The sequence below is a fragment of the Cricetulus griseus genome, chromosome 7 (genome assembly GCF_003668045.3).
Source record: "Cricetulus griseus strain 17A/GY chromosome 7, alternate assembly CriGri-PICRH-1.0, whole genome shotgun sequence".
Lineage (NCBI taxonomy): Eukaryota > Metazoa > Chordata > Mammalia > Rodentia > Cricetidae > Cricetulus > Cricetulus griseus.
Genome location: NC_048600.1, coordinates 69,711,894 through 69,724,744, shown reverse-complemented (window position 1 = coordinate 69,724,744; position 12,851 = coordinate 69,711,894). Strand labels below are relative to the sequence as shown.

Here is a 12,851-nt window from a genome sequence, read left to right as displayed (position 1 = left end):
GAAGAGAAGAATGCTAGACATTTCTGGTCTGCCTTTGAGGAATGGGCAGCACCCACATGTGTGCTCACTGGTGTGAGTGCCTGTGAAGTTCAGAGATCACCACAGGTGACCAGGCGTCTTCCTCTATTCCACTCCACTTTTTTTTGAGACAGGATCTCTTACTGCCCTTGTAACTTGCCAGTAGAATTAGACTTGCTGGTCAGTGAGTCCCCAGAATCTTTCTGTCTCCACCCTTCCAACCTTAGGCTTGTAGATGTACACCATAGTGCCTGGCTTTTACATGGATGCTGAGCACCCAAATTTAAGTCTTCATGCTTGTGAAGCAAGCACCCTACCTACCGAGCAACCTCCCCAGCCTCCATTCAGTCTTCTTGGTGATTGCCTTTCCAAGCACTTCAGTGGCACGTCTTGCCATTGTGGGCTGTCTTTCAAGGTTAACAATCCTTCAGTCTAAACCCTTCAACAGCCAGCTAGGAATTCACCCATATTTTCAATTATCTCCCAAACCAGAGTCCTGACACTGACAATCAGACACTGTGTCCCAACTTTGACACAGCTCAGCGGGGTCTTGATCGGTCCTGCCTACTCCTCTCCCTCCTTCATTTCTGGCAGAGAATTTAAAAAAAAAATTTACATCCATTTCATATTGAGTAACATTTTAAAATATTGAACAGGATATTTAATATTTAAATAGCAAATATTTAATTTTAAAACACTTAAATGTTTTTAATGTAATAATCAATATTGAAAATAGACTTAAGATAAAGTAGATGGAACTTTTTGGCTTTAAAAAACTGTTTGGGAGCCAGGCAGTAGTGTCACATGCCTTTAATCCCAACACTGGGGAGGCAAAGGCAGGTGGATCACTGTGAGTTTGAGGCCAGCCTGGTCTAAACAGAGTGAGTTCCAGGACAGCCAGGGCTACAAAGAGAAACTCTGTCTTGAAAAGCCATTTTTAAAAAATATTTTGGAGATAAGGTCTTATCGTGTAGCCCAAATGCTGGTTTTAAAAATATGTGCCACCATGCCTGGCAATTTTACTTTTATGAAACAGAAATTAAAATACATTATACAATTATCAAAATAGTGTGGAACTGAAAACCAAAAATCTCAAACCCCATATATACAGCCTAGTGCTTACCAGCTGTGTGGCTTCAGGTAAGAACCTGACCTCATGATGGTGAGATGGCTCAAGGTGTCTGCAGGTAAGTCTGACAGGCTGAGTTCAATCTCCTAAACCCATGTGGCAGAAAAAGAGAATCAACTCCCAAGTTGTCCTCTGGCATCCACATATGTGCTGTGTCACACAAATGCTCACACACATGTAAATACACACACACACACACACACACACACACACACACACACAAATAAGTATTTTTAAAAAATAGATAAGAACTTGACCTCTGCTTTAATCCAATGGATTTGTTTCTTCCCTGTGAAATGGGTATCATCTAAAGTTCTAACAAATATTCAACATCCAATCAAAGTACATGCTGTCAGCATTTTTATATGATTGTTGGAGTCATACCAGGATTTCTTGATCCCATAGAGACAAGCAAGGATCCTTAGCTCAACTTATCCAAACCACCCTCTTGGCTCTTGACAGAAAAAGTAATGCTGAGTGTGTGCTATCCCACTACGATAGCACCCAGGGAAGGTTAAGGTTCACAAAGGGCATCCAAAAGGGAGATAGCACAAGACACAACAGTGGGATGTGCCTCTAACACTCTTGAATGTACACTATCCAGAAGGCTAAGTGAAACCAGGAAAGGATGGGGCACCCACCAGCTCTAGACTTGAAGGAAGCTCACGGGATGGGCCAGGTTCTTCCACCAAATCAGAAAGTGAACACTAAGAGTCAGGACAGGGAACTCTGTGTCACTTTCCTGCCATTGAACTCAGAGAGAGCCTGGTTAAATGCTTGGATGGCGCTAACTTCCTGGGTTCAAATACCAACCCTGCCACTGACTGGAACAAGCTCTGCTGACCATGAGACAACTTCTAATGTTACACAACACAAAGAAGGAAATGAAGTGAGGTGGAAGCCAAATGGCCGTGTATCTTAGCTACTTTCTCATTGCTATGATAAAATACTCTGGCAGAAACAACTTAAGGGAGAAAGAAAGGGTCTATTCTGGATCACACTTCAAAAGTGCAGTCTGCTATGGTGGGGAAACGAAGGCAATAAGAGCTTGAAACACCTAGTCACAATACAGCCACAGTCATGAAGCAGAAAAGGGGGACTCAAGAGCTGGCTCAGCAGTTAAGAGCACTGGCTGCTCTTCCAGAGGTCCTGAGTTCAATTCCTAGCAACCACATGGTGGCTCACAACCATTTGTAATGAGATCTAGTGTCCTCTTCTGGCATGCAGGCATACATGCAGGCAGAACACTGTATACATAATTAAGAAAGAAAGAAAGAAAGAAAGAAAGAAAGAAAGAAAGAAAGAAAGAAAGAAAGAAAGAAAGGAAGGAAGGAAGGAAGGAAGGAAGGAAGGAGGGAGGAGGGAGGGAGGAAGGAAGGAAGGAAGGAAGAAAGAAAGAAAGAAAGAAAGAAAGAAAGAAAGAAAGAAAGAAAGAAAGAAAGAAAGAAAGGGGGGCTACAGAGATGACTCAGTAGTTAAGAGAACTTACTGGCCCTACAGAGGACCCAGGCTCGGCTCCCAGTACCTACATGGAAGTTCATAACCACCTGTAAACCTAGTTCCAAGGGATCTGATGCCCTCTCCTGGCCTCCATGGGCACCTGCACACACATGGTGCATATACAGATACACGCACAGGCACATATGCATACACATTAAAAATAAATAATCACAAACAGAAGCAGCAGCAGAGAGCAGTGAAAGCAAGCTGCTGCTCAGACCCTTTTCTCCACTTAATACAGTCAAGGATGCTCTCCCCAGAGAATGGTGCCACCCACGGTGGGAAGGTCTTCCCCACTCAATTAACACATCACGATGATACCCAACAGGCAAGTCCAGAGGCCCCTCTCTCAAATGATTCTAGATTCTGTCCAGATAACAATTAACACTAACCATCACATGGTGGAAGCCTTGCCTTAGTCATGGAATGGCTTGGCATCCTGGGAGATCTGCTTAGCTTCCCAGGACTATGTGTAATATGTAGTTGAAACTGGAGTCTCTACAGCTCTTTCTAGCAGTGACGTGTGTGCAAATGATGGCGATGGTTTTTAAAGATCTCCAAGAGCTTGAGAGGTTGCTCAGTGGTTAGCAATGGCGCTTCCCATGCTGTGGCTGTCTCTTCATTCTGTTGGCACTTTTCTTGCTGTGCAGAAGCCTTTTTATTTTAATAGTTTGTCAGATCTTGCTTTTGTTTCCTGAGTTTTTGGAGTTGTTCAGGAAATCACATCCTGTGCCACCTTCTCAACATATTCCCCCAATTCCTCCAGTAGTTTCAAAGTTTCAGGGTTTACATTAAGGTCTCTTTCCTATTTTGAGCTAATTTGGGGGGGGGGGGCAGGGTGAGAGATAGACAATGAGATTTTAATCTTCTGTATCTGAATGTCCAGTATTTCCTGGCACTATTTGGTGATGAAGCTGTCTTTTCTCCAGTGTATGTTTTTGGCACCTTCAAATGCAGTTGGCTGGAGATGCTGAACTTATTTCTGGTACTGTGTTCTACCTCACAGATCTGAGCATCTGTTCTTGTATTGCACCATTTTTAACTATTGCTCAGCAGGATGTCTTGAAATCAGGTGCCATTACTCTCCAGCTTTGTCCTTTCCACTCAAGATGTTTGGACAATCATGTTTCCATATAAATTTGGGGGTTTTTTTTAGTTCTGTGGAGCGTGTCTCCCATGAAGGCTACATTGCATCTATGAAGGCTTTGTGTGGTGGGAGTCTTTTAACAATAGTTATTTTTGATCTGTGAACATGGAAGGTCCTTGCACCTCTCAGTATCCTCAGATCTTCTTTAAAGTTGTGTAATTTTCATTGAGGAGTTCTTTCACGTCCTTAATTAAGTTTATGGGGGCAGGTTTTATATTTGAGACAGGGTCTCATACAGCCCAGACTGTCATCAAACTCTATATGTAGCAAAGATGACCTTGAAATTCTTTGGATTTTTAATTAATTTATTTTATTGTATGATTAATTCATTTTATGTTTGTCAAAGGTATGTCTAGGCATCACATGTGTGCTGTACCCTAGGAGGTCAGAAGAGAGCATCAGAACCCCGTAACCAGTGGTAGCCCATTGCTACCCACCCTGCAGGTTCCGGGAATCCTCTACATGATCAGTCAGTGCTCTGAACTCCTGAGCCATCTCTCCAACCTTGAACTGCTGATCATCCTGCCCCTGTCTCCTTAGTGCTGAAATTAGAGCTGTGCCCACCATACCTGGTTTATATGGTGCGAAAATGGAACCCAGAGCTTCATGTATGCTAGGCAAGCAGTCTGCTGAGTTACTTCCCCAGCTCCCAGGTTATGTTTTTTGTTTTGTTTTGTTTTATAGCTATTGTGAATATGATGCTGTCCTGATTTTTTTTCTCAAATTCAATATTACTACATAGGAAAACTAGTGGTTTTTCATTCTGGTACTTTTGTATCCTGGTACTGAATTCATTTATCACCTCCAATAACCTTTGTTGGCATTTTTTAGTTTTTCATATATAGAATCACATCATCTGCAAACAGGCACAATTGAACTTTCTAATTCTTATGCCTTGTATTTCTTTCTCTTGTCCAATGAGAATGTGAATTTTATAGACAAATTAGGTTCAAACTCCAACCCCTCAACCCTTCTTTATCAACCATGTGATTTGAGCATACTTATCTCCTTGAGTATTCTCTGTCTTTGAAATCAGATTGAGGGCTAAGATGGATCACTTGGCAGAGTGTTTGCATTACAAGCATAGACCTGAGTGTGGTCCCCAGAACACATTTTGCAAGCCAGAAACAGAGACAGGTGAATCCCTAGGACTTACTGGTAAGCCAACCTGGCCTAGACCAGTGAGAGATCCTGTCTCAAAGAATGTAAAAGATTGGGATAGAAGGACAGAGGAGAGATAAGGAGACAAACATGCATACACACATACACAGAGAGAGAAAGAGAGAGAGAGAGAGAGAGAGAGAGAGAGAGAGAGAGAGAGAGAGAGAGAGAGAGATGTGGATAACACCTAAGGATCAACATGGCTGTTGTTGAGATTTTTGTTTTGGAAGGATCTTTCTTTTTGCACTTTGAGGGCCTGCCACCCAGCTCCCAAATAAATACATGGAGACTTAGTCTTACTTATGAATGCCCAGCCTTAGCTTGACTTGTTCTAGTCAGCTTTTCTTTTTTTTTTTCCACTTTTGAATGATTTATTTTTTTCTTGTTGGAGAAGGCTTGTTTTTGTTGAAGTATAATTGTCATTTCAAATTGTATTTGAGCCAATTGGGAATACTGTGATTGTAGAGAAGTTGACAATGATACATTGTCAATGCAAATGACAGGGAGGAGTCACCAACTCAACTACCAAAGAGATGGTGGTGTCAACCATTGTGTTTGTTTTGATCATACTTAACAACTGTTCTGGTTTGTTCTAGCCAGCTTTTCTAACTTAATTAACCCCTCTATCTTTAACTACATTTTGTCTCTGGGATATATATATATATATATATATATATATATATATATATATATATATTTCTTTTCTTATTACTCCATGGCTGGCTGTGTGGCTGTCCCTTGGCATCTTCCCCTCCTTCTCCTTTTCTTGCTCCTTGCTCTGCTCTAGATCCTATATTTCTCCTCCTATTTATTCTCTCTGCCTTCCAGACATGCCTATATTTCTCTTCTGCCTAGCTACTGGCCATTCAGCTCTTTATTAAATCAATCAAGTGTTTTAGGCAAGCAAAGTAACACAGCTTCACAGAGTTAAGCAAATGCAACATAAAAGAAGCAACACATTTTGGCATCATTAAACAAATATTCCACAGCCTAAACAAATGTAACACATCTTAAACTAATATTCCACATACATGGTAGTTGTCTTTGGCTTCCACACACAGTTGCTCTTACACACACACACACACACACACACACACACACACACACACACACACACAGTATTAGTTTCTTTTCTGTTGCTGTGACAAAAATAACCTGACTAGAAGCAATTTAAGAGAGAAAAATGTATCTTGGCCCACAGTTCTAGAGATATGGAGTCCATCACAGAGGGGAAGGTATGGTAGCAAGGTCAGGAAGCTGGATGCTAATAGTAGATCCATACTCATCAGAGAAAACAGGAAGTAAAGTCAGGCTATAAACCCTCAAAGCCCAGTGATACACTTTTTCCAGCAAGGTCTCTCCTCCTAAAGGTTCCATAACCTTCCCAGAGAGCACCACCAGCTGGGGACCAGGTGTTTAAACACAAGAGTCTGTGGAGGATGATTGTCATCCAAATAACCACACATATGCACCCATAAACACATACACCAATATGTACACACTTTTTTAAAATCAGATTGAAGAATATACCATGGGACGATTCTCAAGATAAAAAGGAGGAAAAGAAAAGGCCAAGTTGTGTGGCACACTTAGGCACAATGCCTGGCTCACAGTAGGTGCTCGGTAAGGGGAAGCTGTTGTTATGCTAGGCTGAGTAAACACGAATGCCCCTGCCTACACAGATCTGTCTGTGCTGGGTTTTTTCTACATGGGACTATTTTTACCCCTGACTCTCCTCATTCTAATTTTAAACACCTGAAGCTATGCCCCCATTCCTCATGGCTGCTCTAAGCATTCACACATCACCTCTGTCCTCACACACTGTTGGCTCCTTTCCCAGCTAAGCAGATACCATAAGCAGTTGCTGTCTGTATCTCCGTGCAAAAGCTGCTCTGGGATGCTAGCTTCAGGAGGAAAGACAAACTGAAATGGGCATCCCAGGTGTCACCTTCTCATCTAACCTTGCTGGAAGCAAGCCCCTGTGGTTTAAGGGCTGCATCTGATAACAGTTTGTTAGTATATCCCAAGACCACTGATAACTCTGAGTTTTCTATAGTGGATATTGGTGACCACAGCTTGCCTTGTGTGCTAGATAATCTGAGTTCCCCAAGTCCAGAAACCAAAACCTTCTGCCTCTGCTTCTGCTTCTGCTTGTCTGTATCCAATGCAGCCCCATCAATGCTGAGTCTATTTGAATTGAACAAACTCTCCTTGAGAGCTGGAAGCTAAGACTTCAAAATGTGCTCAGGGGCCTGCAGATGGCTCAACTGGTAAAAGCAAATGCCACAACACCTCACAAACTGAGTTAGAGTCCCAGAACCTACAAAACAGAAGGAGAAAACCTACTCCTGCAAGTTGTTTTCTGACCTCGGCACCCATGCCATAGCATGTGCACACACATACAATCACATACACACCCCCAAAAAAGTAATAAACCACTGCTTTTTAAAAAGTGCATGAGTCAAGTATGATGGCACACACAATTCAGCACTCAGGAGGCTGGAGCAGGAGGATGGAGAGTTTGAGGACAGCCTGGGCTACACATTAAAAGAAAAATAAGAACATGATTTGCATCTACCCCTTATTGCCGTGTCTCTTGCTTCTGACAACAGCAAGTGGGCCTCTTGTCTTCCACATCTCCTTTCCAATAACACACCCTTCCGAGCTCTGAGATCTTTCCTGTTCAAACTTTTTGAGCTTCCATTTCACCCCAATTATAAATTTAAAGGGGCTTATTAGATATTAGAATGTTAAATTAGATGCCATAGGAAGGAAAGAAGGAGAAATCCAACTATAAGTGACAAATAGGAAACTCTCACATGTTTAGTTATGGACGGATGAATGAATGGATAGGTGTATGGAGGGATAAATGGATGGATAGATGATGGATGGATGGATGAATGATGGGATGGATGGACAGATGGATGATGTATGGATGGTGGATGGATGGATAAATGGACAGATATTGAATACCTGATGGATGGATGAATGATGGGATGGATGGATAGACAGACAGACAGACGGACGGACGGATGGATGGGTGAGTTGATGCTGAATATAGTTGAACTATCTGAGTGCCCCACTTTGGGGGGTTTGAGTTGCCGTTGAGAAAGTAGGTCCTTAAGTCCTTGGTTGGAGAATTCCACTGTTGCCTGTCTGGCTCTTGAACTTGCACGTGGACTCCACATATGTCAAACACCAAGCCAGCAAAGTGTAAGGCTAAGAAGCTGAAGAAGCATTTGGCTTTCAGCCCACTGAATCACTCATTTTGATCCCTTCGGAGCTTCATTCCCAACCGTTTACCAATCCTCGGAGAAAAACTCCATAATGAGAACATGTCTGAGAAACAGATTCCAAGAGGAGCCAATGGTCATGGGGAGAACTCAGGAGCCAGGAAAGCTGTCAGGAGCTGGAGGCCAGGGGCCAGAGAAGAAGTCAGGCATCGGGGACTCTACAATAGGCTGTCCCAGTCTCTTGCTCTGACTCTCATTAGTCGTTTTATAATGAGATCCTATGGGGTCTCTTTGCTTCTTTCAAATGATTCACCATTCTATTTGTTTGCATGCATTACTTCTGCAAAAAGAAAAAATAAGACATGAAAATAGGAGAGGGCTATTAGGGGAAGCAAGAGATGCTGCAGGAAAAACACTAGTTCAGCTTTCCAAATGTTGTCAATCACACTTGGGAGAGGAGCCACTCTCAAGGAAGCACTCAGATGGGTGTTTCTGAAGATTCCATTGTACTGAGAGCTCAGCAAGAAAACCAGGGCATACCTAGTGCATCTAGCTCCTAAAGTGGCTGGGGCTTAAGTTGAGTTCCCAGAATTTGCCAGGCAACAAGGGTCAGAGCATCCAAAGCAAGAACAAACTTCTTCCATCCAAGTCAAGTGTTCACTGACTAGCAGCCCTAGATTCTCCAACCCATAAACCCTGTTCTTGGACACATCTCTCAGCCTTTCCAAGCCCATTTCTCTCCCTTGTTGTAGCAATCTGGGTGTTTGTTTGCAGAGCTTTTTTGAGAATTAAATGTGTGTGACAGTATGGAAAACATTTTAAGAAATGTCACTTCCTTTTCTTCCTCGAAGCTATATGCACAGTCTTGACATGTCACTAGCAAGAACATCAAAAGTATGACTGGGATTTGGGGACTGGAGGCTTTTTCTACCCAACCATTCATAGTCTGTTCACTTGCAGGTGAGTTTCCAAGAACCCATCCTAACACACACTGTCTGTGTATGCTCCAAAGGAAAAGGAGCAGGGGCTACCTTCAGAGATGCCACCACCAATGCACGAAAAACAAAACCCAACATCCAGCATTGGTGAGATGGCTCAGTGGGTAAAGGTACTGGCCACTAAGCCTAACAACCAGAGTTCGATGGAGACCAGAATCCTACATAGGGGAAGGAAAGAATTTGCCTCTGAAAGTTGTCCTCTGACCTCCACATCTTCGCTTATACGCTTGTGTATGAACACATACAAACATGGAGAGACTACACAAATACAGTTAGAAATGTTCTATTTGTCTTTATTTTTATTTGATATGTATAAGTATTTCACCTCATATATCTGTTCATGCAGTGCCTTCGGGGGCTAGAAGAGGTGTCAGATCCCCTGGAACTGGAGTTTTTAAACAATATCCAGCGCTAGCCCCCATCATGGGACTCATAAGACCTGAGATTATGAGACCAAATGTCATTTTCTATGGGCCTTGAGGGACAGGCTGCAGTTAAATTATAGGAAAATCCTATAAAATGCTTTGAAACGTTTTATGAAGCTATTGATATTTCCACCAGAATGAAGCACGTGAGAGGCAGTGGACAGGCGTGGAGTGAGCATGGGAAGACCATTTGTTTTCATTCATCCCTACCAGTGATTGATCAAGACTAATGAGGGCTCAGAAGCAGCACCCCAAAAAAAAATACAGTGTGGCCTCATTTTTATGGCACCCTCGGGGAAAGGGTGATATACTGAGTGTGCGCATGAGTGTGTGTGTGTGTGTGTGTGTGTGTGTGTGTGTGTGCTGGAGCACAAACATGGGTGTGGGTGTATGCGTGGGTGAGTGGGTGGTGCATGAGTATGGGGGGATGTGCATGGGTGTGTGTGTGTGTTGTGTGAGTGTGTACACACATGGGTGTGTGCATGTGTGTATGTACACACATGCATATGGATGTGCATGAGTGTGGGGGTATGTGGGGGTGAGTGGGTGGGTGCATGGGTGTGGGTGTGTGTGCATGGGTATAGGGGTATATGTGTGTATGTACACATGTGGGCGTATGCATGGGTATGTGTGTGTGTGTATGTGTATCTATGTTTGTATATATGTGTGTGTCTATTTTTTCTTGAAGGTTGGTACCAAAAGTCAGACTTGGGGTCATTAACTGTGGGAAAGTCATGCCCTTTGTGGGGCCCAACACTGATGATATGCCTTTCCGCCTTGGGAAACACAAATGTACCCCAAATTCTATCTACAATGCTACTACATTTCATGCACCCCCAAGTTAACAGTACCTCGCCAGCAAAATTTAAACACTTGCCTTTTTTTAAGTTTTATTTTGTTTTTATATGTGTTTGTGTGTGTATGATTGGGTGTGTGCAGTGCTGGTAGAAGCCAGAAGAAGGTGTCAGATTGCCCTAAAGCTGGAGTCACAGGTGAGATGCAATGTGGTCACTGGGAATTGAACCTGGGTCCTCTGGAAGAGCAGCAAGTGCTCTTAACCACTGAGCCCTCTCTCCAGCATGTAAAAGACTTCCTACTGAAATATTGTTTTTATGGAATATTCCTTAGCTACATCTGCCCAGTGTCTTGGGACAGCTTTCCCAAGTGTGAATGGAAATAAAATAGCCTCTGTGTAACTCTACATTCAGTGAGAGCAGCCTGAACAAAAGCCTGGCTCAAAAGAGTGAGTCTCTTGTATCCCAGCAAGCCCTCAAACTATACAGCTATGAATGACCATGAACTTCTCTTTTTACACTTACTTATTTACAATGTAGAGAAGTAAGGTGGATGTATCAATACACACCTTTAATCCCAGCACTCAGGAGGCAGAGGCAGGCAGATCTCTAAAGTTCAGAGGCCAGCCTGATCTACAGAGTGAGTTCCAGGGCAGCCAATGCTATGCAGAGAAATCCTGTCTAAAACAAAACAAAACAAAACAGCAAGTAAATATAACAAAATGTTAGCAGGAAGATAAAAACAGGGGACTGCGGAGAGATGGCTCAGCAGGTAAAGTGCTTGCCATCAAGCCTGATGACCCGAGTTCAATCCCCTGGACCCACAAGTTGTCCTCTGACCATCACATGTATGCTGCACACACAAAAGAAAGAAAGAAAGAAAGAAAGAAAGAAAGAAAGAAAGAAAGAAAGAAAGAAAGAAAGAAAGAAAGAAATGAAGGAAGGAAGGAAAAGAAGGGAAGGAAGGAAAGAGAGCTTTTTAATTTTAAAGAAAAAGAAAACAGATCTATTACATTAGCCTTTGAAATTTATTTTTAATTTTTTTATTTTGTTTTGTTTGTTTATTGTTTTAAGGCAGGGCTGTGCTCTGCCCTGTATTTGCTATGTAACTTAGGCTGGTCTCAAATTCATGGTAGTACTGCTGCCTCAACCTCCTATGCTGGAATTACAGGCATGAGCTACCACGCCTAGTTAAAATTCCTTCAAAACAAAACATTTCTTCTAAAGTTCAGATTTGAGTATACTTAGCTGAGGATAGAGAGGAGGGATTGTTGGTCCTCTGGTGCCCAGGCACACCAGGGGAGGCAGCCACACTCAGCCTCCTCCAGGATAAGTTTTGGGGTCCATGAGCCATAAGCACCAGAGTCCTCTGGGAATTGGCTCTGGGTGCCTAACCCCACCCCCATGCTGTCTCGGGGCTGCAGGACTACAGGGTCAACATCTTCCTGAGGCAACAGTGGAATGACCCCCGTCTGGCCTACAATGAATACCCTGACGACTCCCTGGACCTCGACCCGTCCATGTTGGATTCCATCTGGAAGCCTGACCTGTTCTTTGCCAATGAGAAGGGAGCCCACTTCCATGAGATCACCACTGACAACAAACTGCTGAGAATCTCCCGTAATGGCAATGTCCTCTACAGCATCAGGTGAGTTCCAGAGCCAACAACAAGGTCAGGGAGTCCTAGGAATGGGTTTCATCACAAGCTCAGAGAGAGTGTGGGAAAGGCTTGCAAGGGAAGGTGGAATTCAAGTCACCCTGTGTACTGGACGATTATAATGGAGTCCACAAAAATAGATTTCTCGTACATGATCACTAGCAAGCGTAGAGGAACAAAACTTGCCAAGACACAGCATCTTGGTGGTAAATGAGACCACCAGGTAAATGGCACAGTCGGAGAGGATGAGCCAGGGTTGCTGCCTCCCCACTTTGAATCCCACTTGCCTGGTATTAAGCCTTGGGAGGCAGGACCCCTCCCCAGTCCTGTAGCCTGTAGACAATAGTTAGGTGCTAAGCTTTCAGAGTGGCATGTGACACAGTTCTATACACACACACACACACACACACACACACACACACACACACACACACACACACACACGCGCGCGCACGCACGCACGCACGCACACAAAATCTCCTACCCCGGGGCACAGGAATAATGGACAATGCAAGTGGAGAAATAGGCTCACACTCACAACATCAGCAATTTGGAGAGCAGATGACGTGAACACTTTTCATGTATTATATCATTATATGCATTATATCATGAACCAGGTTTGATGATCCCTGTTATGAACATCCAAAAAGTATGGGTGTGGGAATTTAGGAAACTTTCCCAATTTTCATGGGAAAGTACTTTCATGTCATAAAGTAGGTTCTGATGGGGTACTAGTGCCAATGATTCTGGAGAATCAAAGAACCACAGCTATCCGCTTGGGTCCCAGGA

At 43.2% G+C, this 12,851-nt stretch overlaps 1 protein-coding gene across 2 annotated transcripts in view; it reads left to right on the top strand.

Moving 5' to 3' along the window:
- Glra1 (glycine receptor alpha 1) overlaps positions 1 to 12,851 on the top strand; it is an 82,410-nt gene that overhangs the window by 52,913 nt on the left and 16,646 nt on the right. For both annotated transcript variants that reach the window (XM_027426210.1, XM_027426209.1), the window contains exon 4: positions 11,830 to 12,053. In XM_027426210.1, the coding sequence (XP_027282011.1) occupies positions 11,830 to 12,053 (224 nt within the window). The remainder of the gene's footprint in view (positions 1 to 11,829; positions 12,054 to 12,851) is intronic.